We start from the raw sequence: 23,979 nt of genomic DNA, 5'->3' as shown, positions 1-23,979 counted from the left end.
CTAAACCTCTTCCTGGGTGGATTCTGGATGTCCAAATTCCAGGCCATGAACCTAAGCAGTCAGCTATGTACTCAGAATCTGCTTCCTTTAGCACACTGTGTGATGATGTTTTGTGTATGCTCTAACAAAGCTTGCCTAAAGATCAGAGGGCAAAGCCAGCCACTAGTTAGCCACAGAGGCCAGTCAGTGGTGACATACACCTTTGATGTCAGCTTTTGGGATCTCACGCCTTTAATCCTAGCACTAGGGAGGTGAAGACAGGAAGTGATATGGCTGGGTAGAGAGAAGAATGTAAGGTGGGAGGAGACAGGAACCCAGTCCCCTTTCAGTCTGATGATTTTGTAGAGGTAAGAACTCTAGTGGCTTGCTGCTCTGCTTCTCTTATCTTTCAGCTTTCACCATGACATCTGACTCTGGGTTATTATTATTATTATTATTATTATTATTATTATTATTATTATTAAGATCAATTAGAATTTGTGCTACAACACTGGGTTTCTTTGCTAATCCCTGGGCTTCTTTCAGAGGCATCATACAGGTAGCCCATGTGATCTTTGGCCCTAGACATGAGTTTCTCGAAGGCAACTGGATTAGCTCTCACCACACTTGCTTGGCTCAGCCAGTGAGGACGACCTCTCAGTGGGCACCCAACCCCACAGTGTCTAGGACCTGTTGAGGGTACACAGGACCCTTCAAGGAAGGGCTTTGGTCTGGTGGGCCATATTCAAAGCCTGAAGCCACTGAAGCAGGTCCCCTCAGTCATGTGGCAGGGGGAGGGCCTTTGTCACTTTTACCTAAGGACTGGAGATCTGGAGGGCACCCCAGGGAACAAGCCCAGCCTCTGAAGGAGCACCATTGAAATTTGCTATCTTAGGTTCCCCAGCTACCCAGTGAGGTTCTGAGGTGTCTCCAGAGGAACTTTGCCTATGTTGACCTCCAGGACCCGGGTGTACTACAAGGGGATGTTTAGGGATGATATACTTCTCTTGGAGACATCCACACCTCCTGTCTTAGGTGTTAGAGGTATTCTGAGGGAGTGCTTTTAAACCTATCTGTATCTGTGGATGGATACTATCAAAATATCAAATGTGCCTTCAAGATAGAGATTTGAGTACTAGAAAGATGGCTCAGTAGCTAAGTGTGCTTGCTACTCTTACAGAGAACTGGAGCTCAGTTCTAAGTAGCTACATAGGATGGATGGGTCACAACTGTCTATCACAACAGCTCCAGGGAATTTCACACCCTGGAGGGGTGACTCCAGTGGGCATACTCAGAGACATAGAAATAAAAACAAAAAAAAATTTATACATGATTATAGGCATTATATTTTTATAGGTAGTAGGTTTCCATCCCCTCCTCCTCCTCCTCCTCCTCCTCTTCTTCCTCTTTCTCTGCCTCTTCCCCTGCTGCCTTCAACTCTACCACCTCCTCCAACTCTTCTTCCTCTGCCTCTGCCTCCTCCTCCGCCGCTGCCGCCTCCTCCACCGTCTCCTCCTCCTCCTCCTCTTCTTCCTCCTTCTCTGCCTCTTCCCCTGGTGCCTCAAACTCTACCACCTCCTCCAATTCTTCTTCCTCTGCCTCCACCTCCTCCGCCATCGCCGCCTCCTCCACCGTCTCCTCCTCCTCCTCCTCCTCCTCCTCCTCTTCAAGCATATCTTCATCTGAAGATTGAGGTGGGCCTTGGTACAGTACATTTATGTCTAGGGATAGAGTAGGAATAGGTTCAAAATAGGGAAGGAGTCATGGCACAAAGTGTAGCAGGAATCTTAAAGAGTCTTATTAATAAAATCAAACCTGTGAGCCAGGTATTGGGGTGAAGCTGGAAGATCAGAGATACAGAACAGGCCACAGCTAACCTCACCTGGCCAACTTCTCAGCTGCCCTTGTGTCCTCATATCTGAATGGCTCTCAGCTGAATTGTGCTGCTCAAAACCTAAAAGCTTAACCAGCCAAATGCTTCTAGTTTCTGGTCCTCACGCCTTATATACCTTTCTGCTATCTTCCATCACTCCCTGGGATTAAAGGCTTGCTTTCTGGGATTAAAGGTGTGAGTCACCATGCTTGGCTGTATCCTTGAACAGATGGATTTCTGCCTCTGGAATGCTAGGATTAAAGGCGTGTGCTACCACTACCTATCCTAAGTGTCTAGTGGCTTTTTTGTTCTCCGACCCCAGATAAGTTTATTAGGGTACACGATATTTTGGGGAACACAATACCACCACAACAAAGCTCTGGGACATTGCTGGGTATTTCTTGCAGGGACCAAGTTGACCATCCTAGGTGAGTGACTGCTCCCACAGGTGCCACCATCCATGCTAACAACATTGTTTGGGACAATTTTCTATTGGCTGTTGTTCTGTTGTTTGTAACTTTTGGATGTTTCCCTTGGGTCTCCTTTCACATCAGAAACAAAGCTTTGCTTGCTAACTGTGCTGTGCTTAGCATCCCTGTTCCCACCCTGTTCAGCTCCCCTGCTTTCCTCAGCTAGGCAAGAACAGCACTTCACCTCTTTTCCACAAGTAATGGTGTGACCAGATGACCTGTTAAGACTCAATTGTATCTATCTGGGCATGTCCCTAAGCAATGTCCCATTGTATACACTTCCTATTGGGATTTTGGTTGTCCCATAAACTCTGTAAAGGACTCAGTTGAGGCCACATTTCAAGGGAAGGGGAAGACAACTGGGTACACATGCATAAAACAGGAATGAATCCAGGGATCCATGATGGATGGTTAGGTCCGATCAGGTGGGCCAATCAACTCAGTATGCAGAATCAGGAATAAGGCAGCAGGGACACAATTTCATGGATTACTAGGCATAAAGAGAAGAGTCCCCATTCCACTCAGGAAATAGGGAGGAGGGTGCAGAAGGCTCTGGGTAAAGGACAGAAGAGTGGTCAAATGATGTGGCCAGTGAAGTGGGCTCCTTTTTTGCTGTGGACACATTGATTAGAAAGAGGAGTCCCTGAGTTTACACAATGCAGAATCAATGCATCAGAAGTAGAAGAATACAGGGCAGGCAGACATACTTTGCAATGAAGAAAAACCCTCACCCTACTGCAGGGGTTCCATAAAAGACATTGGGGGAATATACTCTCCTTTGATTCATACTCTAGACCAGTGGAGACAGGTGAGAACTATACTAAGCATGAAGCTGTATCAGTTCCAGACTGCTTAGAGTACAGAACACACATGAAGACATGGCAAGGTGATCTGATGAGACAGGGCAGGAAACTGAGGTTCAGACATACAGAGGATAAGTCAGAGAGGACTCAAGAGATAAAATACAAGTGGCCATGCACTTTAATTCCTGGGATTTTGTGTATCCATGATGAACTAGTAATATCTGCTTAGCTTACACAACAGGCTTATATGTATGGCTATGCTCTCAAGGCTAGACCAAGTGGCTGCTGGAGCATCCTCATTGAAGACACTGAGTCAACGAGAAGCAGGGAAGAAATGGAAAATGGAACACTTGCAGTGTGCTGATGGGAATAGAAGACAGTAAGATCATCCTCCAATGGTACAAGCTTCCCATTACTCCTATCAATCACTTGAAGACCAGACGGATGGTCTTCTAAAACCAAGAAACAATGTGAGTTTTAATTTATGCTAAGTTGCCATCTAGTACACGCTCTCCAGGGTACCAAAAGGAATATGGTTTATGAAGTGGTATTGGTGAACAAGAGAAAATAAAGACCATGATAACGTGTCCCCTCTGCTGCACATCTGGGTACCTCAGAATGCTGGAAACAAAACAAGGCTCACAGCAATCCAGGAGATAATTCAATGAACCATGTAGCATTTTAACCTCTAGTGGCACCATGCTCCACTCCCTAGTTCAGTGCATGAACCACAAAGGGGCAGTCACATCCCAGGGACAGGAAAACCTTAAATGCTGTTGTGTTGGAGCAGCACAGCTTTTCTCTGGAATAGATACTATTTTTAGAGTAGACTAATAGAGCTATGTAATTTTTCTCTTTGGAGTAGAAAGCACTTTCCCAAATCATCTGCTAAAAGCATTGGCAGACCATGTTTTTCCAGTGGTTTCCTGTGGTAATAGGTATATTCTGGGGCAAACATTCCATAAAATGAAATCGCAATAAAATGAGTATCATGGAGATAATTTACACACTTCCTACATTCTTTTGGTTAATCCAAGATTCACACAAATGGAGGACAATGTACACACACACACACACACACACACACACACACACACACACACACACGTGGTTCTGAACAATCAAGACATGAGGCTTTATTTTCCCATTGACACTGAAGTTCTGTTCACATAGGAAGGTTAAACTAAGAATTCTGTACCCTCCAGTGTATTGAAGCTGTCTCCCACAGACCAGTAGAATCCCATGACAAAGACAGGATACTTGCTGGTTGTATGCAGTTAAAACTCACTCCAATCACTAATTCACTATTACAGAAAAACCCCAGAAACACATGAGGAAGAGAATAATCACTGTAAACAATTCATTCACAAAGTCACTAAAGAAACTGAAGATTTAAAACACACAGGAGCAATAATCAATTTCAAGGTAGTCAAAACCATTTTATAGCAATGTCTGATTAACAAAAAAAAACCATAAGGTATGTTTGAAAACATGAAATATATGGAAATGTGCTACTAAAACTCAAAGTTTCTAATTGGTAGCTTTAAAAGGACGTTATCATAATATTCATCTGATCGTAGTGTGAAACTTAAGATTTAGATACTAACTTGGAGAATCTATAGAGTTCAGGAGACTAGAAAGGGAACATTAATTGGTAAGGAGGAAGGAAGATATTAAGGGGGTCATGGGAGAACACAGGTGACATGAAGGGAAAGGGAGGAGTAAAGGGAGGGAGATCTGAGTGGGGAAAGGGATGGCAGAGTAGAACCAAGGAGGGACACACTGAGGATGTTTGAAAAGGCTAAATGGAAAATTATAAGATTAAATATATACACAAATAGTCAAACAAAAATGTATAATTGGAATTGCTTCAAACAGAGAATTATGCCAGATGCCATGGCTTGCCATGTAAACATTTGATAGCCTGAAAAGAAGGCTGAGGTAAAGATCATCTGTCTTTTTCAGAGGACATGTTGTGATTCTTTGATAGTTTGTATATATTTTATGGAATTATAAAATGGATCATTTGCTTCCGAAAGAGGAAAAGCACAGGAACCTCCCATTTTCCTTGTACTTACAGATCTCTTTCCTGCTCTCTCACACTCCCAAGCACAGGGTGTGACATGGCCACTACTGGGACCCTTTCCCATTGAACCTGGCCAAGAAGACTGTTACATATTTCAAATTTCACTTGTACTTTGGGGATTCTTTAGATCTAAAACATCTGTGTCACCCACATGTGGATTAAGTAGCAGATAGAGTGACTCACCTGTTCCTGCCCACATCAGGTGAAGCTTTATCAACTTATACATGTGCTCCAGCTTTCCTCTAGTTCATGTTATTCAGCGAGAGCCAAAGTGACTTTTATTTTTATTTAATTGTTTTAAATACATCTTAAAATTCTATGGTTGTATTTCTAGGGATGAGATGGATACACTGCTATATTTCAGATAGTGAAAGTTCCAGTAAATTTGTTCAGTTTTACATATGGCACAGAGGATAACTGACTACTACATATAATGGAAGCAAAGCCTCAATATGTACAGTACCTTTCCTTTGGGTTTGTAGTATTTCTTCAGATGTATGCACAACATCAGCTGGAGCAGCTGGAGCAGCTGGAGCAGCTGGAGCAGCTGGAGCAGCTGGAGGTTCTTCAATAACTTCAGGGATGACAGACTTCTTAAAAAATCTTTTAAAGATTGAAGTAACTGGGAATGTAGTCACAACGGAGAGTTATGTTAGTTTACGGCAGAAAACCAGAAAACTAATCGTGGCTGTGTGTTTATAAATATGGTCTAATTTCCCGTTCCAGCTAGTCATCAGTGTCAGAGTGTTGTTTGTGGAAAATCACCACATTTTGTGATTAAGCAGTATAAAGACACTATAAGTACTGTCTGCATTTACGTGGCTGGTGCAATAGAGAAGGAGCAGCAGGACTGAATGTGTTATATGGGTTTGGTGCCAGATGGGAGCTCTTCCTTCTGACAATCGCATGAATACACTGTTGTTCATACGATTCCCCTTTCTTCCATGCTTTTCTCCAAACACTGGAAGTTTCAGAAGGACTTCTCATGATACTTTCTAGTCTAAAAGGGAACTACAAACGGTAAATCATAAGGAAAGGCACATGTACAGCAGAAGTACTCTGATGAGGTTTGTTAAATACCAGAGGAATTCAGCTAGAAGCTAGTGACTGAATTTAGAGTGATCCATTGCATCCAACATGGAAAGGTGGCTGTTGCTGACTTTCACTCTTTATTTACCTATGGTACTTGTAGCTCACAGAGAACATATGGCATTGCCTTTGATGACTGAGAAGTAAAAACTGTGTGCACTCCCATCTTTTCACCTTCAGGTACCACATTAGTTACACTTCTGTCACTGTGACCACACCCGACAGAAGCAGCCTGAGAGAGATATTCTTTACCTTCCAATCCCTGACTCAAAACTGGAGTAGAGGGCACTGGCTTAGTACCAATATGTGACCCTTCTCCTGCATCTTCAACCTGTCATATCCCTCCCACTGACTAATTTTGATTGCCAGGGAACCACACTGAGAGATTATAGATTCGAGCATATTCCTTAGAAATACTCAGAGTCCAAATCATTCTATATCATGTTATTGCACGATGGTTTGACAAAAATGAAACTTCCCTTCAATTGGCCAAGCCTTCCTTGATGTCTTCAACATGACCAGGTAAGAAAAGCAGTCTGGTATTTGGGTGGTAAGTATGCACATGGCTTTCTAGATGACAAATATTCTCAGCCACTCTACGGACAACCCAGAAAAATGTAGCTAGAAGGGCAGAGTCTATATTAGCACCAAGTGTGCACCATACCTGCTCTGCTCGACTCATCAAAGTCTAATTTCTACACACTCTTCTATCCACAGACTCTAAGGGGGGAAATGAGTCAAGCTCACTCCCTAACCATTATTTTAAACCTATAGAAATACCTCTAATGAAAGATCAGGCTGAAAATCCCTATGTATAAAAGGATGAGTTTCAACTTATGGTTCTCCTCACTCTATCTCTGAAGAATTGGGTTTATAGAAGTGTGCCACAATGGGCACATATTATACAGTCATTGGGATCAAATCCAGGGCTTTGCACATGGTAGACGCACACTAAAGCGAACTGGTCTTTACATTCCTGCCCATTGACCTTCTTTGACAAATCTGGCTGTGAGGGTACTCTAACACAGCCAGCATCTTCAAAATGATGATACCCAGCCATACTCTGACTGTGTAACTCACTGCTGCTTATATCATTCCACTGAGTGCTCCGACATAGCAGGCAGCAGGGAGACTGACCACCAGTGATAGAAGCAATACTGGAACACAAACTGGAGCTCACCTTTAAAGACGGATATGTAGCCAAGAATGACCCAGTGCAGCTCAAAAATGAAGGGATGACTGGAGGTCTTAGTGGACATTGCCCATAAATTGTGTGGCTCTTTGGGCTCATGTTAATGTTGTCTAATCTGTTAAGCTTTTACAATAGTTCTTATTGGAATGAGCCATCTCTACCATAAATCCAGTTATCACACATATCCGACCTATTTTTCAGTGCAGTGTCTCCTATAGTCAAATGCTCTGATCTGACCAAACATATGGACTTTCCATCTATCATACTTATGAGTGTCTGCAGGCAGCTAAAGAGCACTGCCCGGCTTTCTGCCCACTTGGTGCTCATCATTGTCTGGTGTTTACCTAGGGCTGGGTTATTGCAGGCAGATGCTGGGAATCTGGGTCTCTCACATAGGTATTCCTGAGCCCTTGACAAAATAAAAAGTACTTCCTGAGCTCTATCACTGGAAAGACTGATGACCTATCCCTATCATTCTCCAGAGAGATGCACAAAAAAACCCAAAACAAAACCAAGTCTCACACATCTGTATGGTGAACTTTGAACACTTTTTTTTTAAGGTAAAATGTGTATCTTGTTTTTTGAATTGACAAATTTGTCACTGGAAAGTGGACTCTGTCATAGGGATAACTGTATTGGGAAAAAAATCTATTTAAACCCTGCCTGGTACACAAAATGCCAAAATAACTAGAGGCATCAGAACTGAAAGCAGTGACTGTAGACACATGGGTAGGACTCATTACTTAGGGCATTGCCTTTCCCCCCACTTAAACTCCCAATAGGAGTCTTATATCACATTGTTGTGTCAGAGAAAAGATGGCCAGCATTTAAACAATTCTAAAATGTGTTTTGAGAGATTCCATAATACATACAACAATTAAAACTTCTACTCTCCACCTGTAATTGAAAGGAAAGAAAACACTTTGAGATTCATGTCATACAGAGTCTGTTTGCATAGCTCTTTGGTTCACCCTATGACACAGCATAGTGTAAAGCAGGATAGGAAAAAGACATTAAAAAAAAAAGACTGTATTCATACATTATGTGATGATGTCACAGAAAACCAGGGCTACGTACTTTGTGACAAAAACTAATACATCACACACTAATGCTGACTCAAAGTGAGAGCAGAGCACCTCTTCTGTTTGGCCTTCATTGAGGGCTCCCTAAGCTACATCCCAGCATGGCAGACCAACTTAACAACCTGCCCTGGGAGATTAATTCCTTCTATGAGGGGGCCTCCAATTATTTGCATGAATGCACATATTTTAAATGTATTATACCCTAAATATTCAATTATTGGATGCATGAAGCTTCCCACCACATAGATTTTTGGGGAACAATCCAAACTCTATCTAGATGACAGGCTGGGAGAGGTCCCTTAAGGAAAAACACACATCTTAATAGACAATATGCCTGTTAATTTCTGAGTCAATATTACACACATTTATCTAAAGAGGAGCTTTTTTTCTCCAGAAGAAAAGGCCCCCTCATACAGACTGTGACACTTGACACTGGAAGATTTGATTCAGTCTGGACCAAGATGGTGCAATTCCACTTTGTCCTCTTCCTAAATTAACTCATGATGCCCTGCTCAGTTTCGTTGTTCAATGGGATATCCACTGAAACGTAAGATCACTAGAATAACCTTTCTATCTTAGAGAAAAGAAAGGTCCCCTTACCTTCTCCACCTTCACTTGTGTCTCTTCAGGTGACACTAAAGGGGACAGAAAGTGACTGTCAGCTCATGGTCCTGCTTACTACTTATGCAGCATTCTTGCTTGATGTGGCTAAAAGTGCATGGACTTAGTAAATGTGACTAGACCTACTGAACAGGATGGTTGGGCAGCTGCTGAACTGTCTTCCCTTGAAGGAAATTAAAACAGAAAAAGGCCTGGAGAGATATGAGTAACAGAATTGTTGTATTTCCAGACAGTGGGGGATCTAAAGCAACATAAAATAATCTATCCAATTGAAGATTAAGTACAAATCTTCACAAGTATTCTCTTTGGAGTGACCACTGGTGTGCTTTAGTTTGCATGTAGAGGTCAGAAGACAAATTGTGGGATCCCAAATTGTAGATGCATAAGATAACCCCTATACCTAAGGCTCAGGGAACATTTTGGTAGAGGATTGGAAAGACTATAAGAACCGGAGGGACAGGGACAGGACACATGCTGCTAGATAGTGTCTTCGAGACATGGCAGGGATGATATAGCCCATGAAATCTCAACAAAGTTCCCCAAATAGGACCTGCATCATGACAGCTCCTACTGATATGGTACCCTAGACCAGGAGCTACAGAGAGGTTGCAGAGAGATGAATTTTCTCCAGAGGTAAGCCTCCTCATAAGTTATCTAATCCTGAACTAACTGCACTAAACATACAAGAGCACACATAGGTATATATAAGAGCATCATTAAATGAACTCATCTGTTTACGTAAGTATAATAGTTATCAGAGAAGAACTCATATATTTGAAGGGGGGACTTGGGATGAGTTGGATTGAGGAGAAGGTGGAATAGAATGATGTAAACACAGTAGTCACATTAAATTCTCAAAGAATTAAAAATGTAAATTATAACAATCCTGGTCTTTCACTTTTGTCTTCCTTCCTTCAATCAAGGTTTTTCATTGAAGCTAAACCCAGACTAATAGTCAGCAAGACCCAGAATCCTCCTTCTCTGCCCCTGAATACGCTGGGGTTAGGGGTGTGCATAGAATTGTCTGACCTTTTTTATATGTGCACTGGAGATTAAATCATCCTGAGTGAGGTAACCCAGACTCAGAAAGACAAACATGGTATGTACTCACTCATAGGAAGATACTAGATGTAAAACAAAGATGACTAGACTGCTGCTCACAACTCCAGGGAGGCTACCTAGAAAACAGGACCCCAAGAAAGACACAGGGATCGCCCAATGACAGAGAAATGGATGAGATCTACATGAACAACCTGGACGTGAGTGGGGGTAATGAAGGGCAAGGGTCGAGGGAAAGAGAGCTTAGGGGAGTGGGAGACCTCAGCTAGATCAAGAACAGAGAGGGAGAACAAGGAATAAGAGACCATGATAAATGAAGACCACATGAGAATAGGAAGAAGCAAAGTGCTAGAGAGGCCCACAGAAATCCACAAAGATACCTCCACGATAGACTACTGGCAATGGTCGAGAGACAGCCTGAACTGACCTACTCTGGTGATCTGATGGCCAAACACCCTAATTGTTGTGCTAGAAACCTCATCCAATGACTGAGGGAAATGGATGCAGAGATCCACAGCCAGGCCCCAGGTGGAGCTCTAGGAGTCCAATTGGCGAGAAAGAGGAGGGTTTGTATGAGCGAGAATTGTTCAGACCAAGGTTGGAAAAAGCACAGGGACAAATAGCCAAATGAATGGAAACACAAGAACTATGAACCAATAGCTGAGGAGCCCCCAACTGGATCAGGCCCTCTGGATAAGTGAGACAGTTGATTAGCTTGATCTGTTTGGGAGGCATCCAGGCAGTGGGACCAGGACCTGTCCTCAGTGCATGAGCTGGCTGTCTGGAACCTGGGGCTTATGCAGGGACACTTAGCTCAGCCTGGGAGGAGATGGGAATGGAGGGGGGGGCTGGAGGGAAGGCGGGGGGGGGGCTGGCGGGGGGAGGACAAGGGAATCCGTGGCTGATATGCAAAATTAAATTAAATCATAAAATAAGATTTAAAAAAATTAAAAAACAAAACAGGGTACCGATGTGTGTGCACAGTCTAATCACCTTCTGAGCATCTGTACACCACGTATTTAACTTTAAACAACTATTTAAAAGTGAATGTTCATGTCCCATGACATTATCTCTCAAAGGTAAAAATGATGCAATCTTGGTAAGTATGAATAATGAGATAAATTGCAATAATTCATCATATGTGGTGCATATTTTATGGAAGAATAATGCACAATGGATAATCTACATGTGTTTATGAACATGGTTTTCTGGTCTTTATAACACTTCTGCTTTGTGAAATATATATATAAACATATATACATATATATCTGCAAGCCCTTTAAACTTACCAAAACTCCTAAATAATGATTAGAAGTTGTGCATTTTTGGCAAGGTGAAGACCAAAGACATGAGACTTCTCTTAGATAAGGCACAAAGGCTAGGAATTCTCAGAGGTGATCCTTTCCATGCAAAATGAGGGCCTGTGAACATGAGGCTGCCACCAGTATATAGATGCAGGTAAATTCGAGCAGATATTCCACTAATTGGAGTCACAGCTTCAGGTGTTTGGTCCAAATGACCATCACATGTCAGTGACTTTACTGTTGTCACTCTTCCTAAGATTTCAGACAATGCTCTTCCGTGTGTGTGTGTGTGTGTGTGTGTGTGTGTGTGTGTGTGTGTGTGTCCCTGGGTGTGTCTTGGTGTGTCTATGTGTGTGGTTTCACTTAGTTGGTTTTATTTTTGTTTTGTTGGGGGTTTTTTGTTTTTTTTTTTTTGAGACAGGGTTTCTCTGTGTAGCTTGGCGCCTTTCCTGGAACACACTCTGTAGACCAGGCTGGCCTCAAACTCACAAGATCTGCCTGCCTCTGCCTCCTGAGCGCTGGGATTAAAGGCATGTACCACCACTGCCTGGCTCACGTAGTTGCATGGATCGCTTAGTTGTTTTTTTTTTTGTTGTTGTTTTTTATTGTGTCTTGTGTCACTCTGCTTATGTGACTGCTCCAAGCTGACTCTGGTTAACTCCTCTGTCTTTACACGTTCAAGTGCCTCAGTTGCTCACCACCAGCCTTCCACCTATGCCCATCAGGTAAAGGGATGAGCCAGATGACTTAGTAAGATTCAAATGTCCTTCTGCAAATGTAGTCCACTAGAAGTTTTGTGTTCCAGACTCTTCTCTTGTGACTGATAAGTTTAGAGAAGGAGGGAGAGAAAATTATGGAATATAAAAGACACGACACATAGAGACTCATTCTGGGGATTCTTCTGAGAAATGTTTTATAATATGAAACATCACGAAAAAGATTCCTGGTATAAGGGAATTGTCACACATTGATGTATTACCAGGTACAGAGTACAGAGTCCACATGGCACTCCAGAAGCAGGAGAAAGTGGCTGGAGAAGACAGAAATGGAAGATTATGGGGGTGGAAACTGGTCCTGGATCTCTGTGGGACAACTTGCTATTCCCAGAAGAAATCCACAAATACACAGAACACTAAGGACAATCACAGAATGTGGCAAGATGTGTGTCGTTTAGCACAAAATGGACTAGCAAGTTATTTTTAAGGATAAAATTTGGGAAAATGTAAAAAGGGAGAGGATCTATGAACAGTAAGAGTCATGAGGTATGAATAAGATAAAATACAGTGCATAAACATATCAAAATTAATAAAATTATATTAATAATTAAAAAAATAAAATTTAAATGTATTGCTGGAATAATGATGCAGCACAGATCATTAAACGAATGATGACTGGAAATCCTAGTGCATACTGTCCTTAAATTTTGTGACTCTTTGTGCCCATGCCAATGTTGTATAATCTGTTAATGCTTTTCTCCAGAACTTACAGGAATACATCAGATCTAAGAGAAATCCATTTTGAACTATCCATCCCACTCTCCCATGTCCTTTATTTAATTTTGGGATTCTGTCATCTTAAAAGAAGCACTGTGCTTCTCTAACTTTCAAAGCAGTGACTGTCTGCTGCATGCTGAATGACACTTCCTAGGACTTCTAACCACTACAGCAGTCATTGCAGTGTTTGGGATCCCTATCGATTTGCCTTACTGCAGGCAGATGTAAGAAGGCAGAGCTCTCCAAGGGGATTATTGTGCCCTTGATGAGGTAAGAAGTGGCTCTTAAGATGCACAGCTAAGGACCCTCATCACTACCTCTTGAGTTCTGGTTTATTCGTCTATGAAGGAACGCAAGCATGTAACCCAACCATGCATGGCTGTGGTCAAGTTTGAATACATATTTGTAGATAAACTGTATTCTGATTTTTCAATTTACAAACTCATAACTAGAAATTGGGTTGGGTAGTTGGGATATTTTTCTTTGGAAAAAAATTTAGACACAACTTGGTGAACAAATCCTTCAAATAACTAAAGGAATCACAGTCGAACATGACAACCATAGACACCTGGTCATGATTTGTTACTTGGGATGTCATTTCCTTAAAAAAAAATAAAAACATATAATTTTCATTATCAGTTAGCAGCTTATATCACAGTGGTGTATCATATAAAAGACAACTAGTATTTACACAATTCTCATCTAAATTGTGTCTTAGAGAGTGTTCTACAGTACATACCACGTCTGCATTTATTAAATAGTACCTGTAATTGAAAGGAAAGAAAATATTTAACATTTAGATCATGTTGAATAATATTTGTAAAGATCTTTGATCCTTCCGTAGTTGACATAATGAGGATATAAAAGTGTAGTCAAGTGGAGACTATATTAATTGACTCCTTATTTGATGATGTAACAAAAGATCTGGGACTCTATACTTTGTGCTAAAGACTAGTACCTTTTACAATTTTTTCTGATTCAAGGGCTGATCAGGATAACCTGTCTGGCCTCTACTGAATGTTCCCTAATCTACATCACAAAACATCTATGAAAACTTGTATTTTCATTTATTTTTTTCATCTTTCAATGTTGTTGGGTTTTTTTGTTCACAGTTTTTTTCAGTTTACATACCAACCACAGTTCTCCCTCCCATCCCTCCTTCCACTCCCCTTTTCCTTTCTTTCCCCGACTCCCTCCACCCCCACCCTACCTCTCATCCACTCCTCCAAAAGGGTAAGGCCTTCCATGGGGAGTCAACAAAGCCTGGTACATTCAGTTGAGGCAGGACCAACACCCCCCCACACACCCTGCATCAAGGCTGAGCAAGGCATCCCACCATACAGACTGGGCTCCAAAAAGCCATCTCATGAAAACTTATATTTTTCACTAAGATATTTTTTGTTTCTAGGGACTATGGTAGAAATAATTTGAGCATATGACCCAAAGTTTGATGTGTCTGGAGCTTAGTGTGCCCAACAACATGAGGATCTTTAAAAACATGATGTACTGGGCTGGAAAGATGACTCAGATGTTAAGAGCACTGGCTGCTCTTCCAGAGGACCTGGGTTCAATTCCCAGTACCCACGTGGCAGCTCACACCTGTCTGCAACTCCAGTTCCAGGGCTTGTGATACCCTCACACAGACATACATGCTCATATTGGGATTTGATTTCCAGCACCTACATGGTGCTTCTGCCCTTCTTGGCACCAAGTACGCACGTGATACAAATATACACATGCAGGCAAAATACACTTTAAAAACAAACAACAACCCATGATGTACCTGATCAGTTTCTTAATTCAAATGTGATACCCATTGAAACATAAGGGGACCACCGAGGTAACCTTTCTACCTCAGAGAAAGAAAAGGCCCTTTTACCTCGACCATGCTCACTGTAGACTTTCGCTGGTTAACTGGTGAAACTGTATTATCAGGAGGTTCATGGGACACTAGGGGGACAGAAAGTGACTGTCAGTTCACGGGACTGCTTACTATTTACACTGGACTTTACTTGATGTGGGTGAAAGTGCACGGACTTAGCACATGTGACTAAACCTACTGAACAAGATGGTTCTGCTGCTGCTAGACTATCTTCCCATAAAGCAAACTAAGGCAGAGGGAAGACTTGGAGAAAAACGAAGATGTATTTTTATGTTGTATAATATTTTGTTTATTAGGCACTGAGATCCTATCTCCACCCACCTTATATTCCTGTCTCCACCTCCCTAGTGCTGGGATTAAAGGCATGTACCACCACCACCTGGCTCTGTTTCTCTTTTAGACTGGTAAATCTCCTGTAGCCCAGAGTGGCCTTGAACTCCTGATTTTCCTGCTTCCTCCTCCCAAGTGCTAGGATTAAAGGTGTGAACTATTACTGCCTGGCCTCTATGGTTAACTCATGGCTAGCTCCACCCTCTGATCTCCAGGCAAGCTTTATTTGTCAGAACACAAACAAAATATCATACAACACCTTTGTACATGTAGTGAAGATCTGAGCCCGATGACCTACTGAGATTCAACTGCCTTTCTAGGCATATTGTCCCCAAGAAGGGTTCTGTTCAGTTCTCTCCCAGTGACTTTGTTAGTCTCATGAGTTTTGTGAGGGAGGGACATATAATGAATACAAAAAGGCCCAGGACACCAAAAGCTGAGGCTGGGGACATGCTTGGGGGTTAGGCCACATTGCATGGGCAATGTGTTCTGGTATGTAGCATCAATAATAAAGTAACAGGTAGAAGGGATCACATAGGCCTCCATGGCTTGCCAGACCTATAGTCCTGAGTCAACATGACAATTATGAAAGAGGAGAAGTGGTTGGAGAAGGATAGGGGCAAGAGGAATAAGGGAGATTGAAAGGTGGGGACTAGAAGTGGAATCCCATGTCTCTGGCACACATGGCTCAGAAGCAGGAGTCTGAATTTACAATCAATAAACATGGTGCATTAACCCTACAGGGCTAGCCTATGATTGATACCAGACAACTTGTACAGTGAGAAAATCCAGGAGAAGCAGACATGTTTCTGATGAGCCTTGACTGTGAACCTACTCAAGTAGCTAAAATAAAGGCACTTTGAGGAAAATGATTCCTTAGATTATAAGTTCATGTTGCAGAAAAGATGTGACAGGACAGATCATGCAAAGAGTGAGAGACTCAAGTACTGAAAACACAGAGAACAGACATAGCCTATGGCCAGATGGGTACCAAGAGATAGCCAATCTCCATGAATCCATTCTATTATCCTGAGGAACACGGGCAGTCTTTTAGGAGAACTCTCAAACCCAGCCTCTGCCTTGGAGGATGAATCAAGAATGCTTTGGCACTAAGGACAAACCAGAGTGCAGACACTTTCTCATCCATTAAGTCAAAGGATCCAAAATAAACATCAGGCTTTAACCTTCCTTGACTCAAACATCTAACATGCATGCCAATATGAGGAACACAGATTAAAAAAATATAAAGCCATACATTATATCCTTAATTGTCAGGACATTGCTAGTGCTGCAAGGAAGCCAGACTAGAGAACCCTACCAGCTATCTAGAAGTTTGCCCTGCGGATGTCCTTTAAAGAGAGACAAAATGGTCAAGAAATGAACAAAGAGGTACTACTACAAATGTCCCAAGGAAACCAGGGACAGGAACTGCATCACCAGAACCACTTTGTAGGCCCTTTATTTATATGTACATTTGAATGCAAAGGAGAAGGTTGTCCACACCAGAGAGATTGGCTTTACCATAGGTTAAAACCCTAAAATGAATGTACCAGTCATTTTAACATCAGTAGTCAACTTCATAGAGTCCAGATCCCAGAGGATGCCTGTATGGCATTATCTTGACAAGGTTAACTGAGGTAGCAAATGGTTCAGCTGTTAGTGCATTATTCCTGGGACTGAGATCCATGACTGTAGAAGGAGACGGTGAGCTGAGCATAAAGAAACACTCCTTTTCTCTATTTCTGTTGCCCTCAGGCTCCTGTATCTATGGTTGCTCAGCAAATATGCACACCATACTCATGGTATCATGGGAAGACAAGCACTCCTCCTTGGGCATGTTTGGGTCATAGTATTTCATCACACAAACAGGGAAAGTACCTTATGCACAAATTCCATGGAGAGCTACTAAGCACAGTGACAGGCTTGGACACTTGGTAGTGATAAATGCTGATGAGCACTAAGTGTTGAAAGATTGCCTTCAAATGACAGAGATGAACGCAAGAATATTATACTGACAAGACTACCATGATGCCTTTGAAAAGGAAGAACACAGAAACCTCCTTCCATGACCTTGTCTCTGTTCTTTCCCATAAGCACAGGGTGTGACACACTACTCCAGGGACCGAATCCCCTTTGGTCACACCAGAAATGCTGTTAACTGTATGAAATTTTGTGCTAACTCTTGACAGTTTTGACAATAACCATGTCAATCTTGAGCTTGTTTACATTCAGTTCATCACACTGCAGGTGTCTGGGAGAAAGTAACAGAGACGTTGCCTCACCTATTCCTGCCTACACCAGGTGAAGGGACGGTGACAGAGACAAGATTGAGCTCACCTTTCCTCTGTTTCTTGTTACTCAATGTTTGCAAAAGGTGAATTTACATTTCACTCTTAAATCGTGTGGTTGAATTTCAACTGAGGAACTATACAAGTTAACATTATATACATAGGAAAGTAATGCTAAGGTCATCATCTTTCCCTCCTATCATACAATAATGATTTACAACTACCATATGTCACCCAATGAGATTAATGCATTTCAACAGTACCTTCTGCTTCAGTTGGTGGTAAAGTCCCACGCTGGACTTGAGGCACTTCAACATCCTTTGGAAAAGCATTGCCTCTCCTAAAGAGTTTCCTTTTAAATTTGGAAACTAGAATGCATTAACAGCAGAGACAGTTATGTCAGTTTCATGGCAGAATATAGAGGAAACCAGTCTGTTTTAGTACACTCCATGTCATGCCCTTTCTCCAGGCACCGTCATCAGAGTCACGGTGGTGTTTCAGGAGGATCACTGAGTGCACTGCACACTCCTGCATGCACTGCATTGGAGGTGTAGGCAAGTCCTAAGTTCATGGCAGTGTGACAGTGTTGTGTTTCCCTGCTGAATACATGTACCTAATGAGTGCTCACCTTCAAATCATGGGGACTGACCAACCCTGAGAGGAAAAACACATGGAGCAGAGTGTACCCAACCAATACATTTAAAGATGTATTCCCACTGGATATGGAGTGCACTACTTTCATAACGGTTCTCTGTAGGCAGAGAAGGTGAAGCTCTGTAGTTCTAGGCCAGTATGGTACATAAGTAGGTAGTTCCAGTATAGATAAGGACAAACTGTGAGTCCCTGCACTCCACCCCCAAAAGCAATGTATTCTCAGAGAATGAGGTAGTACACATCAACCTCCAGTTGGTGATTGCAGTTCTCAGTGCACATTGTCCTTAAATTGTGTTCCTCTTTGGGCCCATGCTTCTATTGTCTAATTTGTTCATGCATCTCTCCAGATCCAAAACCCATTTTAGAAATATCCATCCCACTGTCCCATGTCCTTTATTTAATTTTGGGAATCTGTCATCTTAAATGAAGCACAGTGCTTCTCTACCTTTCAAAGCAGTGACTGTCTGCTGCATGCTGAATGACACTTCCTAGGACTTCTAACCACTACAGCAGTCATTGCAGTGTTTGGGATCCCTATCGATTTGCCTTACTGCAGGCAGATGTAAGAAGGCAGACCTCTCCAAGGGGATTATTGTGCCCTTGATGAGGTAGGAAGTGGCTCTTAAGATGCACAGCTAAGGAGCCTCATCACTACCTCTTGAGTTCTGCTTAACTCGTTTATGAAGGAACACAAGCATGTAACTGACCCTGCATATCTGAGATGAGGTTTGAACACATTTTTGTAGTTTACCTGTATTCTGATTTTCAATTTACATATCTGTAACTGGAAATTGGGTTGTGAAAAAGCCATCCTACTTTTGGGGGAAAAACAGATTTAAACAAGAATTGAAGTACAATACCCTCAAATAACAAAGGATTACTGTTGAACACAAGGACCATAGATATATCCATGATTACTTACTTGGTGTGGCCCTTGCCTTTAAAAGAAACTAAGAAAAAAATCTAACACAGCAATTCTCATATCGTTCAGTATCTCACATCACAGTGGTGTATCACACAAAATACAACCAATGTTTTCACAATTCCCACCTAAGGTGTGTCTTAGGAAAGTGATCTTATAATACATACCACGTCTGTTTTTCTTAGTCATCATCTGCAATCAATAGGAAAGAAAATATTTAATGCCATGATCATGCTGAGTAATGTCTACAAAGCCTTTTTCACCTTAACATCGAGTGATTGAAATCAGGACAGAGAAGAGCAGTAACAAAGAGACTATATTAATGGGTACATTATTCGATGATGTCACAGAGATCTGGGACTCTGTCCTTTGTGATACAAACTAGTAGTGGGCATACTTTTTCTTATTCAGTGGCAGATCAGGTAAACCTATCTGGCCTATAGAGGGTTGCAAAACCTGTATCACATACCATCTATAAAAACTTTTATGTTTCACTAAGGTATTTTCTGTTTCTAGACTATGGTTTACAAAGAACTTGAGTATATAGTTGGAAGCTTAGTGTGTCCAGCTTGAGGATGTTCAGAGGATCTTTCAACCATGAGGACTGGTGTAAACTAGAGGCACCCACCTTGATGGGATCACTCATAAAGCAGGACACAAAGTTGTGCCACATTGTGATGTGTGCTGTCTTGATCAAGACCAAGTTGGTACAGTTCCATTCCCTCCTCTTCCTAAATAAACTCTCTAATGTCCGTGATGACTCAGATCAGTTTAATGAATGAAATGTGATACCCACTGAAACACAAGGGGACCACTGAGGTAACCTTTCTACCTCAGGCAAGGGAAGACCTCTTACCTTCACCAGCCGCTTTGGTAGTTTTTGTTTCATGCGTGGTGATTTGGCACTGGTAGAAGTTTCAGGATATACTAGGGGAAAGAAAGCGACTCTCAGCTCACAGGTCTTAGTATTATTTACAAGGGATCTTTGCTTGATGTGAGTAAAAGCAAATGGACTTGGTACATCTTACTAAAACTAATGAACAATATGGTTGGGTTGTTGCAGGACTGTCTTCCAGGAAGACAAATAAAGACAGAGAGTAGCTCTGGAGAGAAATGAGGAGCAGATTTTTTTTGTTTGCAGGGAATGGTAATCTAAAGCAGTGTAAAAGAATCTATTATATGGTGTAAAGATGAAATGAATCATTCAAAATTTTCTTTTTATACTTATTCTGTTTGGGAGGCTCAACAGCTGGCAGTGCTCTAGCAGATGTGAACCTCTGTACCTAGTTCTCTCAGTCAACCATGTAGGTTCCAGGCTCAAAGTATTGATCTCAGTCTTTACAGCAAGTGCCTTTACTGCTAAGTTCTCACTGGCCCCCTAAAACAAATCTTACGATAAAAACCACAGAGTACAATCAGCCCTGAGATGATTTTCAGTGTAGGGCAATGGCTACTCTCTTCAGCTTCAGGTGGCCACCTGCAGACTTTTACCTATGTACATGTAGTACAGATCTGATCCACACCTTTACTAGAGACTCAACTGCCTTTCCAGGCATTTTTTTCTTAAAAGGGTTCTTTTCTAATCTCTGCCAAGGAACTTTTCAGTCTCATGAGCTTTGTGAGAAACTGAAATTTAGTGATTACAGAAAGACCTAGAACACCCGGGACTGAGAATAAGGACATGTCTGGGACTTAGGACCCATTGCATGGACGATGTGTTGCCGTACAGAGAACCCACAATAAGGTAACACAAAGAAGGAACCACGTAAGCTTCTGTGGCAATTATGAAAGAGAAGTGGCTGGGGAAGGATAGGGGCAGGAGATCATAAGAAGAGAGACAGAAAGGTAGGGACTAGAAGAGGAATCCTGTTTCTCTGTCACACACAGCTCAGAAGCAGGCACTATACACTGAATCTACAGTTATAGTCTATGAGAGAGAGCAAAAATAATCTGCAGAATGAGAGAATCCTAGAGGAGCAGACATAGTTCTGATAAGCCTGGGCGGTGAGCCTACTGAAGAAGTGACAGGGAAGCCACTTAGAGAAGAGAGACTCCTTAGAGCATAAGCTCATGTCTGCAGGAAAGAAGAGACAAGTCAGCCCATGCCAAAGTGAGAGACTCGAGTACTGACAGCGTAAGGAACAGACACACATTATGGTGCATAGAAAGCTGATCCTCTCCTCTCCATACACTTTATTCTGAGGAACATGGGCAGTATTTTAGGGAAACTCACAAACTCAGTCTCTGCATATTGGAGGCTGAGGCAAGGGTGCCTCTAAAAGCATCAAAGATCACCCAGAGGGCAGATCCTTTCTCCCTATGTCATCCATTAATTTAAAGGATCAAAGAAGGACATCACCCTATAACCCTCCTTGACTCAAATTACACAGAATGCCAGATAAGTTAAGGAGCATAGACTGCTTAGAGCTAACAGCACACATGAGGCTTCTACTTTCAGGACATTGCTAAGGTAAGAAGGAGGCTAGTGTTGCTAGAGAAACCTGCTAACTACTTAGCAGTCTGCGATGTCCTACACGGAGTGACTAAATAGTCCACAGAGGACCTAGCAGGCACAACTACCAATGTCCCAAGGGAGCCAGGAACAGGATCTGCTCATTCTTTATCACCAGGACCATTTTGTAAGTGCTTCAAATGTATATTTGAATGCCCAGGCGCAGGTTGTCCCTCACCAGAGACTGCCTTTATCATAGATTGAAACCCCAAACTGATCACCACTGTTTGTGGGCGTTGTGATGGCAAATATCAGTAGTCAACTGATAAGGTCAGGGCTCTGGTGATGCCTGCATGGCATTATCTTGACAAGGTTAACTGAGGTAGCAAATGGTTCAGCTGTTAGTGCATTATTCCTGGGACTGAGATCCATGACTGTAGAAGGAGACGGTGAGCTGAGCATAAAGAAACACTCCTTTTCTCTATTTCTGTTGCCCTCAGGCTCCTGTATCTACGGTTGCTCAGCAAATATGCACACCATACTCATGGTATCATGGGAAGACAAGCACTCCTCCTTGGGCATGTTTGGGTCATAGTATTTCATCACACAAACAGGGAAAGTACCTTATGCACAAATTCCATGGAGAGCTACTAAGCACAGTGACAGGCTTGGACACTTGGTAGTGATAAATGCTGATGAGCACTAAGTGTTGAAAGACTGCCTTCAAATGACAGAGATGAACGCAAGAATATTATACCTGACAAGACTACCATGATGCCTTTGAAAAGGAAGAACACAGAAACATCCTTCCATGACCTTGTCTCTGTTCTTTCCCATAAGCACAGGGTGTGACACACTACTCCAGGGACCGAATCCCCTTTGGTCACACCAGAAATGCTGTTAACTGTATGAAATTTTGTGCTAACTCTTGACAGTTTTGACAATAACCGTGTCAATCTTGAGCTTGTTTACATTCAGTTCATCACACTGCAGGTGTCTGGGAGAAAGTAACAGAGATGTTGCCTCACCTATTCCTGCCTACACCAGGTGAAGGGACGGTGACAGAGACAAGATTGAGCTCACCTTTCCTCTGTTTCTTGTTACTCAATGTTTGCAAAAGGTGAATTTACATTTCATTCTTAAATCGTGTGGTTGCATTTCAACTGAGGAACTATACAAGTCAACATTATCTACATAGGAAACTAATGCTAAGGTCATCATCTTTCCCTCCTATCATACAATAATGACTTACAACTACCGTATGTCACCCAATGAGATTAATGCATTTCAACAGTACCTTCTGTTTCACTCAGTTCTATAGCTACAGCTGTGCCACGCTGGACTTGAGGTACTTCAACATCCATTGGAGAAATAGTGGTTCTCCTAAATAATCTCCTTTGAATTTTGGAAACTAGAATGCATTAACAGCAGAGACAGTTATGTCAGTTTCATGGCAGAATATAGAGGAAACCAGTCTGTTTTAGTACACTCCATGTCATGCCCTTTCTCCAGGCACCGTCATCAGAGTCACGGTGGTGTTTCAGGAGGATCACTGAGTGCACTGCACACTCCTGCATGCACTGCATTGGAGGTGTAGGCAAGTCCTAAGTTCATGGCAGTGTGACAGTGTTGTGTTTCCCTGCTGAATACATGTACCTAATGAGTGCTCACCTTCAAATCATGGGGACTGACCAACCCTGAGAGGAAAAACACATGGAGCAGAGTGTACCCAACCAATACATTTAAAGATGTATTCCCACTGGATATGGAGTGCACTACTTTCATAACAGTTCTCTGTAGGCAGAGGAGGTGAAGCTCTGTGAGTTCTAGGCCAGTATGATACATAAGTAGGTAGTTCCAGTATAGATAAAGACAAACTGTGAGTCCCTGCACTCCGCCCCCAAAAGCAATGTATTCTCAGAGAATGAGGAATTACACATTAGCCTCCAGTTGGTGATTGGAGTTCACAGTGCACATTGTCCTTAAATTGTGCTCCTCTTTGGGCCCATGCTTCTGTTGTCCAATTTGTTCATGCTTCTCTCCAGATCCAAAACCCATTTTAGAATATCCATCCCACTGTCCCATGTCCTTTATTTAATTTTGGGAATCTGTCATCTTAAAAGAAGCACTGTGCTTCTCTACCTTTCAAAGCAGTGACTGTCTGCTGCATGCTGAATGACACTTCCTAGGACTTCTAACCACTACAGCAGTCATTGCAGTGTTTGGGATCCCTATTTATTGGCCTTACTGCAGGCAGATGTAAGAAGGCAGACCTCTCCAAGGGGATTATTGTGCCCTTGATGAGGTAGGAAGTGGCTCTTAAGATGCACAGCTAAGGAGCCTCATCACTACCTCTTGAGTTCTGCTTAACTCGTTTATGAAGGAACACAAGCATGTAAC

The 23,979-nt window shown here is 42.2% G+C and overlaps 1 protein-coding gene across 1 annotated transcript in view; it reads right to left on the bottom strand.

Moving 5' to 3' along the window:
• Positions 1 to 1,323: 1,323 nt before the first annotated feature.
• The window catches only part of LOC131922387 (histone H3.v1-like), a 28,974-nt gene continuing 6,318 nt past the window's right edge, over positions 1,324 to 23,979 (bottom strand). The window contains exons 3-12 of the mRNA XM_059277173.1: positions 22,877 to 22,990; positions 19,984 to 20,054; positions 19,295 to 19,319; positions 17,815 to 17,919; positions 14,931 to 15,001; positions 13,791 to 13,815; positions 9,175 to 9,209; positions 8,365 to 8,389; positions 5,675 to 5,833; positions 1,324 to 1,700 (exon numbers count right to left, since the gene is read on the bottom strand). Coding sequence (XP_059133156.1) covers positions 1,330 to 1,700; positions 5,675 to 5,833; positions 8,365 to 8,389; positions 9,175 to 9,209; positions 13,791 to 13,815; positions 14,931 to 15,001; positions 17,815 to 17,919; positions 19,295 to 19,319; positions 19,984 to 20,054; positions 22,877 to 22,943 — 954 coding nt within the window. The 5' untranslated portion in view covers positions 22,944 to 22,990 and the 3' untranslated portion in view covers positions 1,324 to 1,329. The remainder of the gene's footprint in view (positions 1,701 to 5,674; positions 5,834 to 8,364; positions 8,390 to 9,174; positions 9,210 to 13,790; positions 13,816 to 14,930; positions 15,002 to 17,814; positions 17,920 to 19,294; positions 19,320 to 19,983; positions 20,055 to 22,876; positions 22,991 to 23,979) is intronic.

This window comes from Peromyscus eremicus, chromosome 12, assembly GCF_949786415.1.
Source record: "Peromyscus eremicus chromosome 12, PerEre_H2_v1, whole genome shotgun sequence".
NCBI classification, from domain to species: domain Eukaryota; kingdom Metazoa; phylum Chordata; class Mammalia; order Rodentia; family Cricetidae; genus Peromyscus; species Peromyscus eremicus.
Note: the sequence above shows the minus strand (reverse complement) of the source record. Positions and strands in the feature narration are given on the sequence as shown.